General features: G+C 45.0%; 1 protein-coding gene across 9 annotated transcripts; it reads left to right on the top strand.

The window, feature by feature from the left end:
- LOC116682688 (NLR family CARD domain-containing protein 3-like) lies at positions 1-26,318 on the top strand. Of its 9 annotated transcripts, none has more exons than XM_032509761.1 (13): positions 1-176; positions 12,755-12,857; positions 13,071-13,181; positions 14,320-14,427; positions 16,715-16,822; positions 18,170-18,248; positions 18,425-18,653; positions 18,803-20,612; positions 21,720-21,893; positions 21,988-22,161; positions 23,065-23,238; positions 24,712-24,758; positions 25,627-26,318. In XM_032509761.1, exons 2-13 carry the CDS (start codon positions 12,769-12,771, stop codon positions 26,163-26,165), a joined length of 3,642 nt encoding a protein of 1,213 aa, XP_032365652.1. In that variant the 5' UTR covers positions 1-176; positions 12,755-12,768; the 3' UTR covers positions 26,166-26,318. The 9 variants fall into 9 exon arrangements, with proteins under 9 accessions (XP_032365652.1, XP_032365655.1, XP_032365650.1 ...); XM_032509759.1 differs by lacking the exon at positions 1-176 and adding an exon at positions 10,114-10,224; XM_032509760.1 differs by lacking the exon at positions 1-176 and adding an exon at positions 10,114-10,224 and having other exon boundaries at positions 12,752-12,857.
- Positions 26,319-27,931: the final 1,613 nt, after the last annotated feature.

Genomic DNA, 27,931 nt, shown 5'->3' with positions numbered 1-27,931 from the left:
GTGTGGTGTGTGTGTGTGTGTGTGTGTGTGTGTGTGTGTGTGGGTGTAGGTGTAGGTGTGTCCTGTAGCTGGTGATCAGGTGTCTTGATAAGGGACATTAAAGGTCTAAGTCTTCCTCTGGTCCTCCACTCCGTCCTGTGTTGTGACCCAGATGTTTCCTCCAGGTTAAACTGTTGGTGAGTAAAACTTTTCAGCTGATTTCTTATCTGTTAGTTTCATCAAACTGGAAAATGGGTTGGAGAGTTAAGTTTGGACATAGTTAGGGTTAGGGGGGGTTAGGGTTAGTCTCTGATGTTTAGTCTGTACTTCAGTAAAAGTACCAATACACGCTGCGTTAGTATACGTTCTTGTTGTGGGTCTGCTGCCTTTCCTGTTCCATTCCCCCTCCTTTCCCCAGTGTGTCTGTGTTGTCTGTCCACCACTTGAGGGCGTCCTAGAGGTACACGGTCTACCAGCTCAGCTGCACCACATCACCATCATCTGTCTACCAGCACAGCTGCGTCTCATCACCATCACCACCACTGCAGTATTTATACCCGGGCTGACCACCTCTTCAGCGCCAGTTCGTTACATACTCCCAAGTGGTAACTAGGCCAGTCACTTAGTGTTCGTTGCTCTACTAAGCTTACTATTTGACTAACTTTGTTTTTTCGTTCCGTCACAGATTCTGTGTTCCATCACCACTCTGTGCAGCTTTCCCGGACTGGATTACCACTTACACCTTCACCATCTCCCGTCCCTTGGTTTTTGTGTGTTTTGTGGATTAAACCTTTTTGTTACCTTTTCCTGTTGTCCTGTGTTGTTCTGTGTTCGGGTTTGAATGAAACCCTAACAGAACGAACTGGCCAAAAATGGACCCCGCGGAAACACCACAGGATACCAGCAGTGAGGGTGCCCAGCGGGCTCTTCACTCCCAGGGAATCCTACTCGGACAACATGACCAGCTTACCCGCACGTTGTTGGAAAACAACCAGCTGCTTATCGCCCAAGTCACCAAGCTAACTGAGCAGGTAGATAAACTGTCTGTCACTACCTCTCCCTCTCAGCCTGTCTCTCCACCTGCCCCCCCTGTCATGGCTGCTGCTCAACTTCACCGCGACCCTCCCATCTGCTCGCCTGAACCGTTTTCAGGTGAATTGGACAAATGCCGGGGTTTCCTTCTGCAGTGTGGACTCATCTTCCGCCAACGCCCGCTGTCCTTCTCTTCGGACGCTTCCAAGGTACATTACGTGATAGGCTTACTCAGAGGCAGAGCACTAGCTTGGGCAGAAGCAGTGTGTACTAGCCGTCTCACTACTGAGATCTCTTTTGATGATTTTTCTGCGGATTTAACTGCTGTTTTTTTATAGTGGGTGTGCAGCTAAGCGTTTGCTTAGCCTCCGTCAAGGAGCTGACACTGTGGCTGACTATTCGGTGGGTTTCCGGACACTGGCTACTGATTCCGGCTGGAACGAGGAGGCACTACGTGGGGTGTTTGTTAATGGATTATGTGAAACGGTTAAGGATGAACTTGCACTCCGGGATGAGCCCGACTCCCTTAACAACCTTGTTTCCCTAGCCATTACGCTCGACAACAGGTGGCGAGAGAGGAGACGCGAGAGAGGCGGCCGGCCGGATCCCGTCAAACAGACTTCTGCTCCAACCCGGCGTCGCAGACCGACCTTCCCTACGTTTCCAGCCACCTCGCCAGTCAACGCATCCGGAGACTCCGCTGTGGAGGCCATGCAGCTGGGTCACACCCGTCTCACTCCTGCTGAGAGACGCCGTCGCATACAGGCAGGTGAGTGCCTGTATTGTGGTGATCCCACTCACCGTGTGGCAACATGTTCTGTCCGACCAAAAGACAAGGCTCGTCAGTGAATGTGGGGGTACTGACGAGCCCTATCCCTACTCCTGCACCCACTAAACTCCGTCTCCAGATCCCTCCCACCCTTCAATATGAGGACCTTTCACTGCCCGTCGCGGCTCTTATTGATTCGGGTGCCGGGGACAATTTTATGGACGTTAGCCTAGCCAAGCAAGCCGGTTTGCCTACTGTGCCCATGGAGACCCCGTTCCGGGTCACCGCCGTTGATGGCCACACATTGGCCCGTATAACACACCAGACTGTGCCCGTCACGGTGGTCCTGTCCGGGAACCACCGTGAGACTATGTGTTTCAGAATTATGTCCGCCGCTGCCTCCCCGCTCATTCTCGGATTCCCGTGGCTTAAGGTACACAACCCCGTCATTGATTGGCAGCGTCTCTCGATCCTTAGTTGGAGTGACCGCTGTCATTCCGTCTGCCTAGGCTCTGCTGTCCCACCTGCCGAACGTGACCCTGCCACGGCGGAGACACCTCCGGACCTGTCTTCGGTCCCTCCCGACTACATGGGTCTTGCGGAGGTTTTCAGCAAGGCCAAAGCCCTATCACTTCCTCCCCATAGACCTTATGATTGTGCCATTGAACTGCTCCCCGACGCCCCTTATCCCGCTAGCCGCTTGTTTAGTGTGTCTCGTCCTGAGCGGGAGGCTATGGAGAGGTATATAAGGGAATCCCTGTCGTCCGGCATCATCCGTCCTTCTTCATCCCCGGTGGGGGCGGGGTTCTTCTTTGTGGAGAAGAAAGACAAGTCACTGTGCCCCTGTATAGACTATCGGGGGCTCAACAACATTACCATTAAGAATAAATATCCCCTGCCATTGATTAATTCCACCTTTGAGCCTCTGCAGGGCGCCGCTGTATTCACCAAACTGGATTTAAGGAACGCTTACCACCTCGTTCGTGTCAGGGAAGGTGACGAGTGGAAGACCGCCTTCAACACTCCTCTGGGGCACTTTGAGTACCTGGTCATGCCATTCGGACTAACTAATGCTCCAGCTGTCTTCCAGGCACTGGTCAATGATGTGTTGAGGGACTTTCTGAACCGTTTTGTGGTGGTTTACCTGGATGACATTCTTGTTTTCTCCTCCTCTCTCTCCGAGCATGTGTGTCATGTCCAGCAGGTTCTACAACGCCTTCTAGAAAACAAGCTGTACGTAAAGGCCGAGAAATGCTCCTTCCACCAGCACTCGGTCCCGTTCTTGGGGTTCGTGATCGAGACTGGACAGGTTTCGGCTGACCCAGAGAAGACCAAAGCTGTCGCCCACTGGCCCATCTTACGACACGTAAGCAACTCCAGCGCTTTCTGGGTTTTGCTAATTTCTACCGCAGGTTCATACGTGACTTCAGCCGGGTGGCGGTCCCTCTGACTAAGCTCACGTCCCCCAAGATCCCTTTCCACTGGTCTCCTGCTGCTGAGCATGCTATGTCAACGTTGAAACGGCTGTTTACTTCGCCTCCTGTACTCAAACACCCCGACTGCTCACTCCAGTTTGTGGTGGAGGTTGACGCTTCTGCGTCTGGAGTGGGGGCTATACTGTCTCAACGCTCCACTTCAGACCAGAAGCTCCACCCTTGTGCCTTCATGTCTAAGAAACTGTCCGTTGCCGAGCAGAATTACGACGTGGGGAACCGGGAGCTCCTGGCGGTTAAGCTGGCACTGGAGGAGTGGCGTCACTGGCTCGAGGGTGCGGAGCTGCCGTTCGTAGTGTGGACGGACCACAAAAACCTTGCCTACATCCAATCCACTAAGAGACTGAACTCACGTCAAGCCAGGTGGGCCTTGTTTTTTGGTCGTTTCAATTTTACCCTTACCTACCGGCCAGGTACACGCAATGTTAAACCCGACGCTCTGTCACGTCTGTTTGACCGCACCGAGGACTCTTCCGAGCCGGAATCGGTGCTGTCACCCTCTCGGGTTGTTGCCGCCGTACGCTGGGAGATCGAATCTCTGGTGAAAGCCGCTCAAGCTACGGATCCTGGTCCCGGAGACGGCCCCCCCGATCGACTCTTCGTTCCGCAGCCCGTACGGTCTCAGGTATTGCATTGGACACACACTGCACGTTTTGCCTGCCACCCTGGCGTACATCGAACTCTGACTCTGCTGAGGTGACACTTCTGGTGGCCGTCGGCTGAAGCCGATGTCCGGGCTTACGTGGCGGCCTGCACTGTCTGCGTTCGGGGAAAGGCCTCCCACCAACAGCCTGCTGGTCTGCTGCAGCCACTCCCGGTCCCCAGCCGTCCCTGGTCGCATGTGGCCCTGGATTTTGTCACAGGCTTGCCCGTTTCTGGAGGTAATGACACTATTCTCACTGTTGTGGACAGGTTCTCTAAATCTGTCCATTATATTGCATTACCTAAATTACCTACAGCCAGTGAAACGGCTGACCTCGTTGTCCAACATGTTTTCCGTCTCCATGGAATTCCTGTGGACATTGTGTCTGATCGAGGCCCACAATTCATTTCCAGAGTGTGGAAGGAGTTTTGTTCTGCCCTAGGTGCGACCGTCAGCCTCTCTTCTGGATTCCATCCTCAATCAAACGGTCAAACCGAAAGGGCCAACCAAGACCTGGAAACCGCTCTCCGCTGCGTAGCCGCCCAGGAGCCCACCGCCTGGGCGTCTCTCCTGCCGTGGGTGGAGTACGCGCATAATTCACTGACCTCCTCGGCCACCGGTCTCTCCCCCTTTGAGGTGGCTTTGGGGTACCAACCTCGGTTATTTCCTGCCCAGGAGAGGGAACTGGCTGTGCCGTCAGTGCAGGACCACCTGCGTCGCTGTCGTCAGGTTTGGGTCACGGCTCGAGAGGCCTTGCTCCAGACCACGGAGCGGTCCAAGGCGGTGGCGGACAGACACAGGATCCCGGCACCCCAGTTCCAGCCAGGCCAGGAGGTGTGGCTGTCATCCCGGAACGTGCCGCTGCGCACCGAGTCGCGGAAACTCTCCCCGCGGTACTTGGGCCCGTTCGTGGTCGAGGCCATCATCAACCCCTCGGCCGTCCGGCTGAAGCTGCCCGCTGCCATGAGGATCCACCCTACCTTCCACGTGTCCCAGTTGAAGCCGGTGTCTTCCAGTCCGCTTTGTCCTCCTGCTGACCCGCCTCCGCCTGTCAGGCTTATAGACGACCATCCGGCTTACACAGTCCGTCAGCTCCTGGACGTTCGGCGGCGTGGCAGAGGGTTCCAGTACCTGGTCGACTGGGAGGGCTACGGGCCCGAGGAACGGTCGTGGATCCCACGGCGGTTCATCCTGGACCCTCAATTGGTGGCCGATTTTCACCGGTCCCATCCGGATAAGCCTGGGCCGCCAGGTGGCGTCCCTTGAGGGGGGGGCTCTGTTGTGGGTCTGCTGCCTTTCCTGTTCCATTCCCCCTCCTTTCCCCAGTGTGTCTGTGTTGTCTGTCCACCACTTGAGGGCGTCCTAGAGGTACACGGTCTACCAGCTCAGCTGCACCACATCACCATCATCTGTCTACCAGCACAGCTGCGTCTCATCACCATCACCACCACTGCAGTATTTATACCCGGGCTGACCACCTCTTCAGCGCCAGTTCGTTACATACTCCCAAGTGGTAACTAGGCCAGTCACTTAGTGTTCGTTGCTCTACTAAGCTTACTATTTGACTAACTTTGTTTTTTCGTTCCGTCACAGATTCTGTGTTCCATCACCACTCTGTGCAGCTTTCCCGGACTGGATTACCACTTACACCTTCACCATCTCCCGTCCCTTGGTTTTTGTGTGTGTTTTGTGGATTAAACCTTTTTGTTACCTTTTCCTGTTGTCCTGTGTTGTTCTGTGTTCGGGTCTGAGTGAAACCCTAACAGTTCTACTGTAAAGATGTTACCGGTCGGCTGAATGACCGACCTGCTGGTTGTTGTCCTGGTAACCAATGACTTCATCAGTCGCCCGGTTTGGTCAGTTGGTAGAGCACGCCCCCCCATCAAACTGTAAAACGGGTTGAAGAGTTAAGTTTCGGTTAAAGTTTGTAAGAAAAAAAGAAAGCAATGCTTCATACTTACTGCTATTGCAATTCTGGTTAGACCCAAACTGCATTTTGTTGCCTTGTACCTGTACCTGTGTAATGACAATAAAGTTGAATCTAATCTAATAACTCACCAAACACTGTCCTTAACATCAGTTCCTCCAATGACACTCAGTGCAGTAATCTGAAAAATGTATTTAAATACATGCCATATATCAACAATAGTCAATGTAACACAATTATAACAAATGTACATGATTTTACTTTTCAATAAGCTGGTATTTAGGACAGTAGTGAGAGACCAGCATCACTGCTGCCCAACATACAACTTCAGTTGAAAGTAAAATATTAACAATAGTTAGTTAGTTAGTAATCACAGATCACTGAGCACACAGTCAAGAATGTCTCACCATTAATAATAAATCCACTGCTCATGGATTTCAACTCGCAGATCAGATCCTCCAAATATTCTGACAATGACTGAGGCTTTGACTTTCCACAGAAATAACAATCAGCACCGGTTTTCTACTAGACCCTTGGAGCCAGAACTGTACAGCTGAACTTTTAAAAACTGGAAGACCATCAATGTTTAATTGTAATTTGAAATTGTGATGACTCTGGATAAATGATGTAAGCTTCTGAGATGTTCGGCTGAACATGTTCTGTGTACCAAAATAATGGAATGATCCACCTGCCAAGGAAGCAAAGTCTGTGTTTTGAGGAAAGTTCTAGCATCTTTTGGCAAAGAGGGCTGATGGACTTTCAGTATGGACAAAAGGGCAGATTAAGCAATCAATGTCTAAATGTGTTGCCCAGTCTCTCAAAGAACCTGCTGAATCATCTTTAGGAACCCCCCCCCTTCCATCAACATGGATATCTTCGTCACTACTTAATTCACTTTCTCCGCTGCTCTCTGATCCACAGTTTGGGGGCAAATCAGAGCTTAAAGCGACTGCTCCTCTATAGTTCTCTTCATAACTTTCCTCAACACTATTATCCTGGTCATTGAAAGATTCTAACAACTGGTTTACTCTTTTAACAGCCCTTTTCCTCAAGTTGCTGCGAGCAATATTCCACTTTTCTCTCTCCATGACAAAGCAATCACACCAAGTTCTCTTTGATAATTAGCCAACCTGTAGGCTAACCTGTAGCTTGTCAACAGCTATGCAAAGAAGAACATTTAACATTGATACATGTTTCAAATAGCAGCTGCCAGCTGAACCAGCGCCCTGAGCGGTCGGGGGGGGTACGGTGCCTTGCTCAAGGGCACCTGGCAGTGCCCAGGAGGTGAATTAGCATCTCTCCAGCCACCAATCCACGCTCCCAACTTTTTGGGTCCATACGGGGATTTGAACCAGTGACCGTCCGGTTCCCAACCCAACTCCCTATGGACTGAGCTACTGCCACCCCCCCGGAACAGAGTTTTGGTGAAGGAGAATGTTTTACTGATCATCTCATAAAATCTTTGAATTGACAGGTGAAGCACGGTATGTGTTCATTATTGTAGAAGGGCAAATAACGGACCTAACGTTGACTGTTCATAATGTTAAGTGTCTTATTTTTTACAGTCAGTCTACATAACAGCGAGATGAGTTGAACCTTACTTACAGAACAGTCATGCGTGCGTGCAACATTTTGAAAAGTGCCATCTTAACGTTACACCGTGAAGAGACGGCTGCCTGCCGGATTTTCAGTTTCGATACTAGCTGCATGTGCATTCACGGGACTGGGATGTTAGAGTATCATATATAAAATGTAAAGAACATAAGGTTTATGTTGTCAACTCTGGAAAATTGATGCTGTCTTTCTAGACACATCTACAGTACGCTGTAAATTAAGATCCAGCATTTTCTTCTTCTTGTGAAATATTTATCCCGAGGTTAAGTTACATCACGAATGCCTTTGCAGTTGCCAGAAACGTCGTTATCCCACGGTCCATCCCATGAAAGCAGCTCATCTCTTAAGGTCTAGCTAACGCTAGCTACTCATCAAGACAAGGAGTGCTGCTCTGTATCTAACAGCTAATCATGGCAATGTTGCCCGGGGGAAAAAAACACAGAAATGGTTGACGTGAAATAACGTTAACGTGCCTGTACGGCCTCATGCCTGAACTTATGACGTTAACACAGGGATGTATGAAAATGTAACCTTACAGTTATAATGATATAATCGCTGTATTTTTAAAAGTGTGTTCAATGCCTTTAGCATTAGCAAATTTCTTTCCTGCACGTCCTGCGGACAGTATAACTATCTTTAAATGTTAATGTTAATGCATTGAATTTGCATTTTATGTTGGTGCATGAATGGTTAATGTTCTGGAAACGTTAGCTAACATTAAGTTAAGTTATAACAATTAGCTAGCTAACATTAACTAACTCACGTTTCACTTAAGCATTAATTCTTGTTCTTACACTGCGAAGACAAAGCTTCAATTTATTTAATTTGATTTCTAAACATTGGCCTTGACAGTTTGCTGACTTGCCATTAGCCAATATCACGCAAAGTTGGAATAACCAGAATAGCTGAATATATCAATTGTCAGCAGAAACATTACATTCATAACTCACCGTAACTTTTTGCACCGACCGTTTCTCCCCGATCTCTGACCACGATCTTTGGCGCCTTTTTCTCGCAATAACGGCTGCGTTCAAACCCAACGTGTTGTGTTCAAAAGGCCTCGTTAATGGGAAAACTCCAACTTTAATTTATGCTTAAACTCACTCATCACACGACCTCAGGATCTCAAACTACTACATCAGGTAAATCCAAAATATTGAATTTGAGCTGTCACTAAGAAGATAAAGCCTGATTAAAGTAGGTTTTCCTAGGTCCTGCTTCTGCAGCCTAGTGAAGAGATGGGATGAATTCCCCCTGTGCTGATGGGTTAGGGTTAGGAGTAGTTGAATGAAATGATAATTTTAAGCCAAAACAGTTTTTATTTAATAGTTTTTTAATGTCACCCCCAGTTTGGCTCATTATATTTTCCCAAGAAGAAATGTGCGAGTTTTGCACATCATGGCAACTCAAAATGATCTCAGCCAGAAGATGAACATACAGCACGTTTGAACCTGCGCTCGCTTAAACACTTCATTTACACAAAACACAACATAGCGGCTGTGGCTCAGTGGTAGAGCGGTTGCCTGCCATTCGGAAGGTTGGTGGTTTGATCCCTGCCCCTGCAGTCATTGTCAAAGTGTCCTTGGGCAAGACATTGAACCCTGAATTGCCCCGGTGCTGTGCATCGGAGTGTGAATGTGTGTGAGTGTTTATCTGATGAGCAGGTGGCACCTTGTACGGCAGCCCCGGCCACAGTGTATGAATGTGTGTGAATGGTGAATGTTTCCTGTAGATGTAAAAGCGCTTTGAGCAGTTGTTAAGACTGGAAAAGCGCTATATAAATACAGCACATTTACATAACTGTAGTAATCTGCAGTTGTGCTATAAACAACAAAGAATGCCATTTAGAAGTACTAAATGAAACTCTTTATTGTGCAACGTAGAGACCGATGGCTTCCCACTGATCGGGGTCAAAGAGTCAGACTGATGATCACTTGGGACTAATTGTTGTTCTTTGCTTGCATCAAAACATTATTTTTGCTATTTTGGGACCATATTGTTCCTTAATGTTCCTTGTAATAGTAACAGTGGGCTAAATTTATGATCAGAGCAGTAATTGTTTAATCATACACCGGACAATATGCTTTCAAAATCCTTTGTGCTAACTGATGAAGGCAAGGGTGGTCCCACCAAATATTGATTTGAGTTGAATTTTCTTCACTCACTTTGTATTTTGTTTATTGATAAGTATCATATGTCTATTTTTGAAAGAACTTGACAACCCGTTTCAGACAGCGTTAGGGTTAGGGGGGTTAGGGTTAGGGGTGTAAGGGGTGCTAGGGGGTTAGGGTTAGCGTTCACAAACAGAATCACCATCTGCTTTAACAACAGGAGCTGACCATGATGGAGGGAATCCTAAATCCATATTTAACCCTTATGTTGTCCTCCAGGGTCCCAGAGACCCGTCCTCCACTCAAACCTGTTAAATGAACTAAACTAGTCCCTGTGACCCGAAGGACAAAACAAGGGTTAAGAAGTCAAATGTAGCTCTGCTGACAAAGGGGGACAGGACTGAATGTGGTCTGTACTACTGTATTATAGCATATATTGATATTCTGTGTTGCTGTTTTATGATGTAGGCTTCTAAATGATATCTGATACTAAGTTAAACTATGTGGAAGACTGTGGAACTGAATCCAGATTCTCTCCCTCCCCCTCACTTTCTCTCTCTCTCCCTGGTGAACGCCCGGCTCTTTGTTAGGCAGCAGTTTTTTACCTTCACTTTGTCTTGTTGTGACGCAGATCTTTCCCCTACGTTAAACATCTGGTAAGTTCCACTTTTCAGCTGATTTTTGATCTTTCATTAAACTGTAAAATGTGTTTTGTTGGAGAAGAGTTGAGCTTGGTTAGGGTTAACTGGAACAGGGATTAATCCTAACAGCTGTGTGTCAGAACAGTACAAGTTAAAGGTCTATTGAGTTAAAAGTACACAAGTATTAGGAGCTAAATGTATTTAGTGTATCAAAGTAAAAGCTGTAGAAAGTCTAGATGTGTGAATCTTAGTATTAAAGTCTATGTAGTCATGAGAAATGGAGGGCACATTCCTTTTCTCCGTCAACGTATAGGCCGACATTTAGTTAGTTAGTTCAAACTGGGAGTTCCATATAAAGGAATGTGTTTTGTGTCAGCTTTACTCTCATTATAATATTGTGTGTGTGTGTGTGTGTGTGTGTACGCCATAGTCCAAGACACACAGAAAGCATGATCACCATGTTAGTCCAGGAAGGTTCCACTATGCAGCATGAAGGCATGTGTGTGTGCTGGAGGAACATCTCCCGGGAGAGAGGAGGGAGAGGAGGAGATCCTTCAAGCTAGAGAGGATGAAACATCAGGGAAATGTTCAGTTGGGGTACACATGTTGGACGGTGTACCCACGATTGTTTGTGTTATGTAACTTAAATGCTGAAACCATGTGTTCCATACATCCGATAAAAGAAAACGCGGGAATTATTAATGAATTGTCGAGTGAGATTTTTGACCGGCCTTAGGACCCTTGCCAGGCCGTATCAGATACAGTCATTAGTTCTTCTTCCATTTCCTCTGAGCTCTAGACATTATGTAACAGCTTCTTGTTTTACAGTCTCTGGTAACAGGAAACATCACCAGGACGCCATTTGGCGAGTGAGCAGCAGAGTTGATGTTGCTGATCTTTAGCTCATTAGATGGTCAGTTAGCTCCATCTAGTGGACAGATAGTGGAACTCCATCACCTGATGGGGGACCTTAACCCTGTGTTGTCCTCCCAGATAAGGAAACTGACACTTTTTTCAACGTGTTTTCCCCATTGGCTTCCAGCACTTTTTGCTTAGGTTTTATTTAATTTTTTTTAAGTTAATTTTTTAAAATATTTTCACGCTTTTTTCACACTACTACCAACTGATACAAGTTTTACACTTATTGTTGGAATTCACCGTCAATAAACCTAATTTTTGAGTTTAAAAAGCAGAAATATGCTTTACCATTGAATAAAACACCCAAAGTCCAATGAAAGTAGCGTACAGATCCTTCATTTACTAGAGAAGAGGGTTACATGGAAACATCATGTTCATTTCTGGAAAGAAAACCTTATTTCTGATATAAATGTTTTTTGAAAATGGGTCAAATTTGACGACAGGAGGTGTGAAGTCTGTGTGCGTTATTTCTGGTGCTACCCCAAACTGGTTATGTATTCCGGTAAGAGAATCGCTGCAACTTCAGTTTTCAGTTCAACAGGTTTATTAATATCCAGATCCAGTCTTGTTGTTGGCATTACACGGTTGTGTAAGGTGTGTGTATGTGTGTGTGTGTGTGTGTGTGTGTGTGTGTGTGTGTGTGTGTGTGTGGTTTCCTGTAACATAGGGAACACAGAATGTATACAGTGAATACCAAATGTACATAATGAATGCACATATACAAATAAAGATAAGCAACTTACTCTTCAGTATGTATCATTACTAGGTAACAAACAGTTACTATACAAACAATCAGGCAATACCGGATAGTAACGGAAATTAACACAATTCAGCATTATGAACATGCAGGCTACATGTAGGTACAACCATTGGTCGCTAGGTGGTGCTCTAAGACCATTAATGAATATAACAGCGACATGTGGATGACACGCTGAAGTACATTTCTACAAACAAACTAGCGACACTATCGCTAATGTAGCAGCTGTATTAAATCCTCAACAGGATTATAATGAAACATATAGAACACAGTAGTAACAGACATCTATCGATATATAAACTACTGTTTCTGAACGGTACAGTCGGCAACATCATCTTAGCATTACGGTCGACATTAGCATGCTATCATGAACGATGATAAGAACTTTACTATCATGTTGACTGACACAAACTAAACATACATGTAACTAACATGAGCGTAATATTGTGCACTTACGTTCTCACTAACGCACACGGCAACACAACATATGATTTACATATGATTTTGCTCGTGTCCGCAGCAAACTATGAAAAGAACAATGAAACTGCGCATGCGCGCAAATACGTGATTCCAAGGCGTGACGTCAGCTCGTCAGTCCAGCAGGGAGTTTTCTACAGGAATGTTAAATCATCAGTGAAAAATGAAGGATGTGTCAGAACTTGTCAAATAACTTAGATCCATGATGCATTATATTTAAACCACAGCCATCTTCCAACTACTGAGAACGACTTGGTTTGTGTGTGTCTGAAGGAAAGATCAGCTGACTCACTGTTTTCTACAGCATCTGGGACATGTTGGAGAGGAATGAGGGACTAATGTGTCCTGGGATGAAAAGGTTGTCATAGTAACAGAGGTGATGTCTCCCAGCAGGTGTGGACTCTGCTATGAGTCAGTGTAAGGACAGAGAGGAGGGACCCCCTCCCTCTAAACCCACTCTGTGGGGGGACCATGACAGCCAGACCAAAGCTCAGAGGTGAGATGATGATGGACTCTTCTCCATGTTAGAGCTCAGCACTCACATCACTCCTCCATCAGGATTCACTCTCAATATCTAGTTAATAAGAACTTCTTACTGGAATACGCAACAAAGAGACAACCACTGCTTATCTACTGAGATGACACGCCATCTTTCATCACATTACATTTTGGTGAATAGTAACTCATCCACGGTCTTTGTTTGTGTCAGGATGCAGCAGCAGAAACCTGGACCTGGACCCAGTTGTGTGTCCATGAAGAGTGACTGGTCTATGGGTCTTCTTATTGACTTTAAAGATGGACAAGATGCTGCTGGTGGGAGGTAAGAATTTAAAAATTAATTTGATGACCCTCCTGAGAAGCCGATTCAGGTCTGGATCCAGATCTTTGTAGTCTCATGTAGGACTCAACAGTAAATCATGTAGCAGTGACATCACAGTGTACGCCTACAACTTCTTACTTTATTAGTTAAATAAGAGCCAACGACTGAGATGAGAGAACATCTTTGATCATCCATCCATCTTCATCCACTTATCCGGTATCGGGGGCAGCAGCTCCAGTAAGGGAGCCCAAACTTCCCTTTCCTGAGCCACATCAACCAGCTCCGACTGGGGGATCCTGAGGCGTTCTCTGGCCAGGTTGGAGATATAATTTCTAAACCTAGTCCTGGGTCTTCCCCGAGACCTCCTCCCAGCTGGACGTCCCTCCACCTAGTCCTGGGTCTTCCCCGAGGCCGCCTCCCAGCTGGTTGTGCCTGGAACACCTCCCTAGGGAGGCGCCCGGGAGGCATCCTCACCAGACCCCCGAACCACCTCAACTGGCTCCTTTTGACGTAAAGGAGCAGCGGCTCTACTCCGAGCTCCTCTCGGAGGACTGAGCTTCTCACCCTATCTCCAAGGGAGACGCCAGCCCCCCCTCCTGAGAAAAAACCATTTTGGGTTGTACCCTTGATCTGGTTCTTTGTGTCCTGACCCAGCCTTCATGACCATAGGTGAGGGTAGGAACCAACACTGACCGGTAGATCCAGAGCTTTGCCTTCTGGCTCAGCTCCTTTTCATCACAACGGTGCGATAAACCGAATGTAATCCCCCCACCCGCTGCTCCGATTCTCAGACCAATCTCACGCTCCATGGTCCCCTCACTCGCGAACAAGAACCCAAGGGATTTAAACTCCTTTACTTGGGGTAAGGACTCACTCCCTACCTGAAGAAGGCACACTTTGTTCAGATTACTTTTATTTTTTAAAGATTCTTCGATGGGCAATACTTTAATGATAGGACAGCTCATGATAGGGGAGAGAGAGGGGGAAGACCGTCACAGGTCTGACTCTAACCCGGACCCTCTACATATGTGCACCTGCTCTACCAACCGAGTTAACCGGCCACAAACACATTACTTTTTTAGTATGAGTTGAGATGAGCACACAATAGTAACTCATCCACGGTCTTTGTTTGTATCAGGATGCAGCAGCAGAAACCTGGACCTGGACCCAGCTGTGTGTCCATGAAGAGTGACCGGTCTATGGGTCATCTTATTGACTTTAAAGATGGACGAGCTGTTGATGAAAGGTAAGATTTTAAAAATTAATTTCATGACTTTAGCTCTCTTCACAACAACACAGACACAGGTTGGTTCATTGGAACGGGCGTTTATTGCTTTGCTTCTGTCCTTAGGCTGATGCTTCCACGTCAAGCCGTGATAACTATATATATCAAGGTCAAAGGTCAAAGTTTATTTATATGGCATATTTACAACCAGTCATTACTGCCCCAAAGTGCGGTACAATTATAGATAACATAAGATAAAAGCATAATAAATAACCAGAAAAAACCTTCTAAAACAGAATATGCCAAAAACAATAAAAACAGACAACAGATAAAAACTTTACTCGAAACAATAATAACAATAAAATGTCACAGCTCAGCTTCTGTTAAAAGCCAGTGCAAAAAGATGAGTCTTTAAAAGTGATTTAAAGCTCTGAATAGAGGAAGCTGCTCTAATGTTGAGAGGAAGAGAGACCCAGAGATTAGGACCTGCTACTGAGAAAGCTTGGTCCCCTCTTGTTTTCAGTCTGGATCTGGGACAGTCTAAAAGCAACTGGTCCTGGACCTTAGTGCTCTGACTGGAGGGTGCAAAATCAGCATATCAGAGAAATATGATGGTGCCAGCCCATTAAGAGATTTAAAAACAAACAATAAGATCTTAAAATGGATTCTAAAAACGACAGGCAGCCAGTGAAGAGACGACAGAACGGGGGTGATGTGGTTTCCTGTCAGCAGGCGTGCAGCCGCATTCTGGACTAACTGTAATCGGTGAACTGAAGACAAATCAAGGCCATAGGACAGTGAGTTACAGTAGTCCAGGTGATTTTAGATCAGGGCATGCACACCTGTCTCCAGGTGGCAATGGGACAGGTAAGGCTCGACCTTCCCCAGAAGTCTGAGATGAAAGAAGCTTGTTTTTTACCACTGAGCTAATCTGTTTATCAAGTTTAAAAGAACTGTCAATTAAAACACCAAGACCTTTTACAAATGGGCAGCAGTTTGAGAATATTGGACTAAGGGCACTGTTAAAACCAGAGACATTGGGCTCCTCCAAAATTACAACTTCAGTTTTTTTTATCATTTATGTTTAAAAAATTCATTGACATCCAGTCTTTTATGTCATGTAGGCATTTTCTCAGAGCTTCAACTGAGTTTGTTTTAGTATTTAAAGGTAGGTAATTTTGGACGTCATCTGCAAAGCATCCATCCATCTTCATCCTCTTATCCGGTATCGGATCGCGGGGGCAGCAGCTCCAGTAGGGGACCCCAAACTTCCCTTTCCCGAGCCACATCAACCAGCTCCGACTGGGGGGTCCCGAGGCGTTCCCAGGCCAGGTTGGAGATACAATCTCTCCACCTAGTCCTGGGCCTCCTCCCAGCTGGAACACCTCCCTAGCGAGGCGCCCAGGAGGCATCCTCACCACATGCCCGGACCACCTCTGCGAAGCAGTGAAAGGAAATGTTGTATTTTAGGAAGATTGATTCCAGTGGCAGCATATACAGCAAGAACAAGACTGGGCCTTAAATTGACCCTTGAGGCACCCCTCTGTCAATCAGGGCTTTATTTAAGTAGAAAGGCCTGAGGTTTACAGAAAAAGACCTGTCTGTCAGATATGACTGAAACCACTTCAGAGCTGTGCCTTTAATGCCTGCACAGGACTCGAGTCTTGACAGTAAAATCTTGTGGTCAACAGAATCGAACCCTGCAGTCAAATCTAAAAGCACTAGCACAGCAGAGCTACCAGAATCAGAAATTAAAAGAAGAGCATTAAAAACTTTTAAAAGAGCGGTTTCTGTACTGTGACAAGATCTAAAACTAGACTGGAATTTTTCAAAGATGTTGGAGTTAAGGTACAATATACAACTTTTTCTAGAACTTTGGATAAAAAAGTAGCTTAGAAACTTGCCTGTAGTTGGACAAAGCAGAGGGGTCCAAATTGTGCTTTTTTGTCGGAGCGATTGTACAACGGCCTTTTTAAATGCAGCTGGAACACACCTATGTGATAGAGACATATTTATCATATTTAAAATACAAGGCCCAACAGAGTCGCCAGCCCCCCCCCCCCCCCTTTTTTCAGACTACTTTTATTTTTTAAAGATTCTTTGATGGGCAATGCTTTGATGAAAGGACAGCTCATAAAAGGGAAGAGAGAGGGGGAAGACCATCACAGGTCGGACTCTAACCCGGACCCTCTACATATGTGCACCTGCTCTACCAACCGAGTTAACCGGCCACAAACACATTACTTTTTGAGTATGAGTTGAGATGAGCACACAATAGTAACTCATCCACGGTCTTTGTTTGTATCAGGATGCAGCAGCAGAAACCTGGACCTGGACCCAGCTGTGTGTCTATAAAGAGTGACCGGTCTATAGGTCGTCTTATTGACTTTAAAGATGGACGAGCTGTTGATGAAAGGTAAGATTTTAAAAATTAATTTTATGACTTTAGCTCTCTTCACAACAACACAGACACAGGTTGGTTCATTGGAACGGGCGTTCATTGCTTTGCTTCTGTCCTTAGGCTGATGCATCCACATCAAGCCGTTAGAACTATATATATCAAGGTCAAAGGTCAAAGTTTATTTATAAAGCATATTTACAACCAGTCATTACTGCCCCAAAGTGCGGTACAAATATAGATTACATAAGATAAAAGCATAATAAATAACCGGAAAAAAAACCTTCTAAAACAGAATATGCCAAAAATAAAAACAGATAACAGATAAAAACTTTACTCAAAACAATAAAAATAAAATGTCACAGTTCAGTTTATGTTAAAAGCCAAGTAATTTGAAACTCTGAATAGAGGAAGCTGCTCTCACGTTGAGAGGGAGAGCGTTCCAAAGTTTAGGACCTGGACCCAGCTGTGTGTCCATGAAGAGTGACTGGTCTATGGGTCGTCCTAATAACTTTAAAGTTGGACAAGCTGTTGATGGAAGGTAATAATTTATAACTGAACTTTGTTATTACCTGACTCTCTCAGACCTTCATGGTCTAGGTTTGACAAATTGTGATTTTAATCTGATGCCCAGTGATACCAGGACCAGAACAACCAGACAGCTTAGCACCATTGAAAAAAATAGTGACTGGTTTAAAGAAATGGCAATAAATCAGAGCACATTCTTTCATCCCAGAATGTGGTGTGGACTAGTCACACTTGTAAAGTTGTTAAGGCCTAGAATTATCAGCATATAGTAATGAGTTTAGGACGTCATTGGGGACGTTTAGGACGTCATAATAGCATAATAAATGCATATTCTTTCTCAAACCTGAAATTGAAATATGACCGCCGGTTTGGCCTGGGATGGACCGGCTGTTCAGAAAATCTCCAGAACCTCCGATGGCCGGTCCACCCTTGGTTGGCTTCTTGAATCATTGGGGGGGGGGCTACAGACTGGAGCAGTGAGAGGTTGAAAATGTCTCTGAAGACTTTTTCAGTTGATCTGCAGACACCTTAAGAGCTTAGCCATCAGATCCAGGTTACCTGAGCACTGCAGGTTTCCTCTTGTAGTCTGTGATGGTTCTTAGTCTAGACCACATGTTCCTAGTGTTGAAGCCCTGGTAGTTAGAGTCCACATTATCCCCGTATTGTCTCTTTGCACTTAGTCTTAAATTGTCAGACCATAGCGCTGATAAGGATACCCAAACCCAATCCTAGTCCTGAACCACATAACACTCCTCAAGAGCCACAGTTGCCATTGTGTCATCATCAGGACTGTGCACAGATAATTAAATGTTCTTAAACTTGATGTTTTCTCTACAGAGTTCACCAGGAGAGCTCAGAGGGCATCGGTGGTCAGTCTGACCTGCAGCAGCAAACAGACCTGGACTCCATATTTATGGTGTGTACATATTAAAAGAATATTTTCATTATTATCTACAGATTAAATGATGAACTACCATTCAGATCCCAATAGTCTCCATGCTGCTCTTTTCAAACCAGCAGGCCTTCAGACTGAGAGATGAATCACATGTTGAGTTCTTTAAACTAAATGTTGACTTTATTATTCTGGTCCAGCTGCTGGAGGAGAACATCGTCACTTTTATAAAGAACGAGCTGAAGAAGATTCAGAAGTCTCTGAGTCCAGATTACCCAGAATGCTTAGAGAGTAAGAGGGAGGATGAGGAGGTTTTGGAGGGTGAGGATAAAGAGCAGAGGAGGAGGAGCAGAGAAGCATTTCTGAAGATCACACTGCACTTCCTGAGGAGAATGAAGCAGGAGGAGCTGGCTGACCGTCTGCAGAGCAGTAAGAGGATGTTAGCACATTAATCTTGACAGAAAGATTAAATGGAGGCAAAATGTGTGTGCTGTAACAAAACTGCACACATTGCATCAAATCAAGTTTTAAAAGCAGCCTCACATGTTTAGATTCTGTTAATTTAATTTGTTTGTTAGGTTGTTCAGAAACCCGTGTTGCAGGATGCCGCCCCAGACTCATGTCCAACCTAGAGAAGAAATTTCAGTGTTTCTTTGAGGGGATTGCTAAAGCAGGAAACCCAACCCTTCTGCATCAGATGTTCACAGAGATCTACCTCATGGAGGGAGGGGCTGCAGGGGTCATTGAAGAACATGAGGTCAGACAGATTGAAACAGCATCCAGGAAACCAGACAGACCAGAAACAATAATCAGATGTGAAGAAATCTTTAAAGCCCCACCTGGAAGAGATGAACCAATCAGAACCGTGATGACAAAGGGAGTGGCTGGCATCGGGAAAACAGTCTTAACACAGAAGTTCACTCTGGACTGGGCTGAAGGCAAAGCCAACCAGGACATCCAGTTCATATTCCCATTCACCTACAGAGAGCTGAATGTGCTGAAAGAGAGAAAGTTCAGCTTGGTGGAACTTGTTGATCACTTCTTTAGTGAAACCAAAGAAGCAGGAATCAGCAGGTTTGAAGAGGTCCAGGTGGTCTTCATCTTTGACGGTCTGGATGAGTGTCGACTTCCTCTGGACTTCCTCAACACTGAGATCCTGACTGATGTTACAGAGTCCACCTCAGTGGGTACGCTGCTGACAAACCTCATCAGGGGGAATCTGCTTCCCTCTGCTCGCCTCTGGATAACCACACGACCTGCAGCAGCCAATCAGATCCCTGCTGAGTGTGTTGACATGGTGACAGAGGTCAGAGGGTTCACTGACCCACAGAAGGAGGATTATTTCAGTAAGAGATACAGAGACAAGAAGCAGGCCAGCAAAATCATCTCCCACATCAAGACATCAAGAAGCCTCCACATCATGTGTCACATCCCAGTCTTCTGCTGGATCACTGCTACAGTTCTGGAGAAGGTGTTGGAGACCCGAGAGGGAGGAGAGCTACCCAAGACCCTGACTGAGATGTACATCCACTTCCTGGTTGTTCAGTCCAAACTGAACGTTAAATATCATGGGAAATCTGAGATAGATCAACACTGGAGTCCAGAGACCAGGAAGATGATTGAGTCTCTGGGAAAACTGGCTTTTGAGCAGCTGCAGAAAGGCAACCTGATCTTCTATGAATCAGACCTGACAGAGTGTGGCATCGATATCAGAGCAGCATCAGTGTGCTCAGGGGTGTTCACACAGATCTTTAAAGAGGAGAGTGGACTGTACCAGGACAAGGTGTTCTGCTTCGTCCATCTGAGTGTTCAGGAGTTCCTGGCTGCTCTTCATGTCCATCTGACCTTCACCAACTCTGGAGTCAACCTGCTGGCAGAAGAACAAACAACCTCCCAGCTGCCTGAAGTCTCCAGAGTCAAACCTAAATTAAACCATCTCCATCAGATTGCTGTGGACAAAGCTTTACAGAGTCCAAATGGACACCTGGATTTGTTCCTCCGCTTCCTCCTGGGTCTGTCACTGCATACCAATCAGAGACACCTTCAAGGTCTGATGACACTGCCAAATAGTATCTCAAAGACCACAAAGGAAACCGTTGAGTACATCAAGACGAAGATCAGTGAGAATCTGTCTGCAGAGAGAAGCATCAATCTGTTCCACTGTCTGAATGAACTGAATGATGATTCTCTAGTGAAAGTGATCCAACAGTCCCTGAGTTCAGGACGTCTCTCCACAGATCAACTGTCTCCTGTTCAGTGGTCAGCTCTGGTATTCATCTTACTGTCATCAGAAGAAGATCTGGATGTGTTTGACCTGAAGAAATACTCTGCTTCAGAAGAGGCTCTTCTGAGGCTGCTGCCGGTGGTAAAAACCTCCAAAAAAGCTCTGTAGGTGCACACACAACTATTCAGATTAAATTAATTTGTTTTTGTTTGCTTGAAGCTGTATTCTTATGCATTGCTGATTCCTTTTCAGGCTGAAAGACTGTAACCTGTCAGAGAGAAGCTGTGAAGCTCTGTCCTCAGTTCTCAGCTCCCAGTCCTCTAGACTGAGAGAGCTGGACCTGAGTAACAATGGCCTTCAGGATTCAGGTATGAAGCAACTGTCCTCTGGATTGAAGAGTCCACACTGTGGACTGGAAACTCTCAGGTTGGTGCTCAGCTATTTCAAATGATAAAATGAACCTCAACAATGTTTCCCACATATTAGCTTGTGGTGTCTGACGAGGGGGTGGGCGGGGATACTTATTTTTATAACAATTACGTATCAATAATTGAGGAGGACACGCTGTTGGATGCTGTCCTCCTCTCCTACTCTTTCTTCAATGCCAAACGAATCTATCTCTTTCTCTCCCTGACCCTGTCTTTCTCCTTGAGCAGCACTGGTTGAAGGCTGAAAATATTGTAAACAAATTAATAACATAACTAATTACACTGGTCGGACTGTTCAGCTCTGTTTCAGACTTGCTGGTCCTCATCCTCAACACGTGCCTTTTCAGTCACAGAAACCTTTCAATACAATTTTCAATAAGTATTTTGACCTCAACAACCCAACTACATTTTTCCGCAAACTTGCGACACGTTAACTTTCTAAAGCAGGTACAATCGCTTGTTTGGTAGGAGTCGGATTGGGACTCCAACAATAACACACTGACAACATTGTATTCATATAATCTGAGCTCTGGCGGCAGCGTCTCTCCCCCGGGCAGGAACACACCTCACTGCTGCGCCGGTCCCCGCTGATCCAGATGGGACCAGCCAAAGACAGAGTGGTGATAGGAACGATCTTCCACGTAGTCCAGCACGACCTGTATGTTGATTTTGACGGGTAGTTCCACTGCATTTCACTGCGGACAGAGAGAAGCTACAGTGGGGCTGTAGTATTAATTGTGTGGCTCACCGCCACAAAATAGTCTGTGTGGGAAACACTGCTCTATGTTGTTAATTTCTTCATATAGTAATTATTGGATGACTTTTCTGTTGAATCTCTTTTAGGCTGAGTGGCTGTACATTGTCAGAGAGAAGCTGTGAAGCTCTGTCCTCAGTTCTCAGCTCCCAGTCCTCTAGTCTGAGAGAGCTGGACCTGAGTAAGAACAACCTGCAGGATTCAGGAGTGGAGCTGATGTCCTCTGGATTGAAGAGTCCACACTGCAGACTGGAAACTCTCAGGTTGGTGCTGAGCTCTTTGCAAAGGATAAACCTCTAAATTGTTTTTTCTTCACATATTAATTATTGGATGGCCTTTCTATTGAATCTCTTTTAGGTTGAGTGGCTGTACGTTGTCAGAGAGAAGCTGTGGAGCTCTGTCCTCAGTTCTCATCTCCCAGTCCTCTAGTCTGAGAGACCTGGACCTGAGTAACAACGACCTGCAGGATTCAGGAGTGGAGCTGATGTCTCCTGGACTGAAGAGTCCACACTGCAGACTGCAAACTCTCGGGTTGGTGTTCAGTTAGTACCTGAGTAACAATGAAACATTGTGTAACATTCGTATATTTTTTAGATTTTCTGAATTAGACAGGTTCACAGTAATTTACTTCTACACTGCTGTCATAAATATTCATACTTCTACACGTGCATTTGTTATGATTACATTTCTACTTATCTAAATCTAGTGGGTCAACAACTCTGCTAACAGAGCCAATGACACAAGACATTAATTAATTAAGTAATTAATTAATTCTCCCACAACAAAAAGGCCAGCTGTCTGTTGTTATTTTGTAAAACTATCAAAACTATCAGCATCGCCTGCCATTATCCTTCTCATTATTATCAATATTAGCAATCACTGTGAGGCAATTAATGCATATGCAACTCAACTGTTTTCTTCGTCTTTCCTGCAATTGTAGGCGTTATGAGTGCACATTTAGAAGTGTCTTGTATAAGAACTCTATTGTATAAAACTAAAAATACAGTATATGAAATAGTATAGTGTCACAATGCAAAATAGGCTACATTTAGCATTCAGCTCTGAGCCTAAAATTAGTGATTCACAACTTGTTCTGGGTTTTTAAAAGCAGCTTCAACAACAGCAGAACGGTGCGATCAATTAATTTATTTGTGCTTTAGAATGTAATAACTGCAAAACAATTGTAAACAATGTTTATTTCTCTCTCTCTCTCTCTCTCTCTCTCTCCCTCTACTGGACGATGAAATTCAAGTAGCTACACAACATTAGTTTTGGTGGTATACAGCTGGACTGTATACCACCATTTCTAGCACTCAAATTAATTGTTAAGTATTGCTCCCTAAATTGTCATCACCAACTGTGTGTGTGTGTGTGTGTGTGTGTGTGTGTGTGTGTGTGTGTGTGTGTGTGGTGTGTGTGTGTGTGTGTGTGTAGTCTCTCAGGCTGTATGATCTCAGAGGAAGGCTGTACTTCTCTGGCCTCAGCTCTGAGCTCCAACCCCTCCCATCTGAGAGAGCTGGACCTGAGCTACAATCATCCAGGAGACTCAGGAGTGAAGCGGCTTTCTGCTTTACTGGAGGATCCAAACTGCAGACTGGACACTCTCAGGTATGGATGGACCAAGACTTTATTTTATTTATTTTTGTCACTAACTGAGAAACTCTGGTTAATGTTCAATGGAGGATCTAAGTGAATGTTTATTGGCCCTGAAGTGCAAATCACAACAGAAAACTAGAACTGCACGCAGTTTCAACGGGGTCCAAGCCTCCCCGCGCCAGTCGTCCCGGCGACCCGGGGAGCGCACCAATCACCACCCCGCTGCGAGGACCGCCTGGGGAGCGGGCCTAGATGCTATCCTTTAAATTTCGTAAAATTCGGATGAGCGGTTCATGAGAAATACACTTTTTTTGCATTTGTAGCACCCCCTAGTGGCCAATGTTTGTCAACTTTGGTACAGATCCTCAGGGACAAAACCAACAAAGGTTGATTATAGCGCCCCTATTTGCCATTCGTTACCAAATTTGGTATAAAGCCTCCGGGCGACATGCCAAACAATCCCCCCAAGTTTGGTGTTGATACCACGTATTTTGGCCGATATATGGCAAATTACGTTTGTGAAAAACACACTTTTTTTATTTGTAGCGCCCCCTAGTGGCCAATGTTCGTCAAATTTGTTACACAGCCTCAAGGGGACATAGCAAGAGATATTCTAAACTTTGGCTTTGATACCATTTATTTTGGCCGAGATATGGCAACGGCAATGTTTTCATAGCTAGCTACAAAACTTTGTTTGCGCGTAACACGCCCAATTTTTATCCTATAAAAAATCTTTATACAACTTTATGTCAGGTCTTTGCGGACTTTCGGACCAGTCCTGAAAATGGCGCGTCGCCACCATGTACGGTTTAGGCTGCAGCACCACTTTTATGCGGCGAAGAAAAATAATAATGGAAAAGAAGAAGAAGAAGGAAGAATCCTGGCGAAAACAGTAGGGTTCCACAGCCCTGCTGTGTGAACCGCGTATCGCCTTGCGATACCGCGGTGCACGCATCCTCGGGCTTGGACCCCTAATAAGAAAACACAACATCATGACATTCATGTTTTCAAAATTTTCTTTTCACCACCGGAGAGATTCATTTGGCGTTAGGCAAGGCAGCTTTATTTACTAGGGGGCAGTGGTGTTGCTTTGATCTGCACCCAAAGTTCAAATTACTTCAACTTTACCAAGTTGCCGCTGACCTTTGGTAGGCGCAACCAATGAGCAACCAATGAGATAATGGCATGTTGTTACCTAGCAACGGGAAATAGCTTCCTTGCCACCCTTAAAGACGTTTACCTGCACTGTGCTTTGCTCCGCGTCCTACCTAGCGGTGTGCAGAGAGCAGATTGCGTATCATGTGTAGGCGGCTTAAGTGTAACCACACCATGACAGCTTTAGCAGCATTGCCCTGACTTTGACTTGAACAAGCTGCAGAGTCCACATAGTCTCACTCCGTCTCGTTTCACAATATGATGGTTAAACCTTCAATTATCCACAGCCCTGGAGAATGAAGTGGATTGTGTCTTTGTGTCTTCCTGCAGGGTGGACCATGGTGGACCGCAGAGACTGAGACCTGGTCTAATGAAGTGTGAGTGTGTTTTAAGTTTGCTCTAAGAGAACTCAGCTGTGTGTTACACTAGTTTAACCCCTTCCTGGCGCTGGAAGTATAATATGAGAAGAGGTTACTTATTATGGTGAATTGGCTAAATCTCCCTTTACCAGTGAATGTTGTTATTATAGACATAGGTAACTATAAAGAAATAATCAACAACCAATAACGCGGTGCCTCCACTGTGGAACTACTTAACTCACTATGAGCTATATCGGTATTTCAAAAGTGAAAAACATGTAATGTCTGCAACACTGCTTTAACACAGCGGTTAATTACCACTGTCCTCCACTAGGCTGCACAACATATGTTTTTATCCTCAAGTCAACATTAAATGACACAATAAACACATCACGAGAGACTCTCAGATATTATTTAGATAGTTTAAGAAAGGATTTGTAGAAAACTTTAACACTTTAAAATGTAACTGCCTTTTATGTTCAACTACCATAAATCCTCATTTTTCATCCATAAACTGGTATTTCTACAACTGAACATCAGCTAATAGCAGTTTTAGAAAGCAGATGGTTCAGAGCTGCTTTATGCTGCAGTAGAAGAAGATGGGACAGTTTTATTAGTGAGACTTTATTCAGTTGATGTTTCTAGATTTGGATCATCAGCTGTCCTCATCGGGTCAACACGAGGACAAGAAGCTGGACATTGTTGACATGTTGACTCTCATGTTCAGGAACTCTTCATGTTGGTAGAACTGGATTGTTAAACATCACTCACAGCTGAATATCAAATCAACGTTTGAAGGGTTTTCTTTCAGTTATTGTCAGTAAAGTTGTTAATAAATGATCAGATGATAACCTGCAGCTGTATTGTGTCTTGTTCTCTCCATCAGATGTCTGTGAACTGGAACTGGACACAAACACAGCACACAGAAGACTCAAACTGTCTGACAACAACAGGAAGGTGACACGTGTGGAGGAGGATCAGTCATATCCTGATCATCCAGACAGATTTGACCACTGGCCTCAGCTGCTGTGTAGAGATGGTCTGACTGGTCGCGGTTACTGGGAGGTCGAAAGGAGAGAAGAGGTTTATATATCAGTGAGTTACAGAGGAATCAGAAGGAAAGGAAACAGTAGAGACTATTGGTTTGGATGTAATGATCATTCTTGGAGACTGAACTGCTGTGATAAACTTGGTTACTATGTCTGGCACAATAACAGAGAAACAGTCCTTACTTCCTGCTCTGTCTCTAACAGAGTAGCAGTGTATGTGGACGTTCCTGCTGGCTCTCTGTCCTTCTACACAGTCTCCTCTGACTCACTGATCCACCTCCACACCTTCAACACCACATTCACTCAGTCTCTCTATCCTGGTTTTGGGGTCGGGCCTGGTAGTTCCTCAGTGTCTCTGTGTCCTCTGCAGGACTGAGAGTCTCTCCTGTGGACAGAAACACTGACTGAAGACCAGCTGCTGAAATCAAAGTTCAGTCTGTTCACCATCACACACACTCTGCACTGTGAAGCAGATCTGAGACTCAAACACAACAACATTCATCTGATTTCATCTCTGGTTATCAACATTTGAACTGTTTGACTAAAACACTTCAGGATATGTCACATCTCAAAAATAATCAACTGTTATTGGTCACTATTATGTCCTTTAAATTTTAAATAATATTGTAATATATTTAAAATGTGGAAAACAAATGTTTCTATAAACAATCATCATATAGTCTGTTTCTAAATGCTTTTAATAAAATCTATACGTTTTATCATTTGTTGATTTGATCATATCATGTTTGACAACATTATGGGATGGATCCCTACAGAGATAGACCTTTAGTTAAAGAGTAAGATCTTTTTAGTTTAACATGAAACAGAAATCACCATCACCAAACCCACCAGACTCCATGTAAATAATCACTACTTTTAGCGTGTATAGAGCAGCATATCTCCACCAGACTCCATGTAAATAATCACTACTTTTAGCTTGTATAGAGCAGCATATCTCCACCAGACTCCATGTAAATAATCACTACTTTTAGCGTGTATAGAGCAGCATATCTCCACCAGACTCCATGTAAATAATCACTACTTTTAGCATGTATAGAGCAGCATATCTCCACCAGACTCCATGTAAATAATCACTACTTTTAGCATGTATAGAGCAGCATATCTCCACCAGACTCCGTGTAAATAATCACTACTTTTAGCGTGTATAGAGCAGCATATCTCCACCAGACTCCATGTAAATAATCACTACTTTAAGCGTGTATAGAGCAGCATATCTCCACCAGACTCCATGTAAATAATCACTACTTTTAGCATGTATAGAGCAGCATATCTCCACCAGACTCCATGTAAATAATCACTACTTTTAGCATGTATAGAGCAGCATATCTCCACCAGACTCCATGTAAATAATCACTACTTTTAGCATGTATAGAGCAGCATATCTCCACCACACTCCATGTAAATAATCACTACTTTTAGCATGTATAGAGCAGCATATCCACCAGACTCCATGTAAATAATCACTACTTTTAGCATGTATAGAGCAGCATATCTCCACCAGACTCCATGTAAATAATCACTACTTTTAGCATGTATAGAGCAGCATATCTCCACCACACTCCATGTAAATAATCACTACTTTTAGCGTGTATAGAGCAGCATATCTCCACATTTATTTCAGCTTGAATGTGTGATACACCCTTAAGGGATAACATAATAACCAGCGTAGCGTTTGGTACGAATTTCATATTTTATTGGTAATCAATATTAACGTAGCGGGGGAACAAAGAAAGCGGAACCAATGTGCGGGTATCGGTACACCCGGGGCCCCGGTGACGGACACTTTCCTCCTCTTTGGAGACGAGGATGGCGGTTTGTTTTCTCTCTCATTGATGCCGTAATTCTGCTTTCCAGGTCGATACTCGGTAAAAATGACAACAGGTTTCCTTCTGACGTGCGTATGGTGTACTGAAGCTGTGGTGGGTTAGTTATGGAGTTTATGATGTGTAAAGGCGAGCTACAGAGCCGCGTTTGGAACCGCGGGAAACGGGTTCGTAAACAATAGAGCTAGCGGCTAGCTAACAGGTGTGTATCGGGGTGGTACCATAGACAGTTAAAGACATGGACCAACAGGTCCCGTTGTTTCCATGGAGACTAACATGCTAGTTAACATTAACATAG

The sequence above is a fragment of the Etheostoma spectabile genome, unplaced genomic scaffold (genome assembly GCF_008692095.1).
Source record: "Etheostoma spectabile isolate EspeVRDwgs_2016 unplaced genomic scaffold, UIUC_Espe_1.0 scaffold00018831, whole genome shotgun sequence".
Classification (NCBI taxonomy): domain Eukaryota; kingdom Metazoa; phylum Chordata; class Actinopteri; order Perciformes; family Percidae; genus Etheostoma; species Etheostoma spectabile.
This window is presented reverse-complemented; position numbering and strand designations above follow the sequence as displayed.

What these genes read in the sequence shown, in the direction of transcription:
- LOC116682688 (XM_032509761.1), top strand. Translation starts at nt 12,769, where the DNA reads ATGAGTCAGTGTAAGGACAGAGAGGAGGGACCCCCTCCCTCTAAACCC. An exon ending in AGCCAGACCAAAGCTCAGAG is followed by an intron (nt 12,858 to 13,070) that starts GTGAGATGATGA and finishes TGTTTGTGTCAG; the next exon opens with GATGCAGCAGCAGAAACCTG. An exon ending in TGCAGACTGGAAACTCTCAG is followed by an intron (nt 21,894 to 21,987) that starts GTTGGTGCTGAG and finishes AATCTCTTTTAG; the next exon opens with GTTGAGTGGCTGTACGTTGT.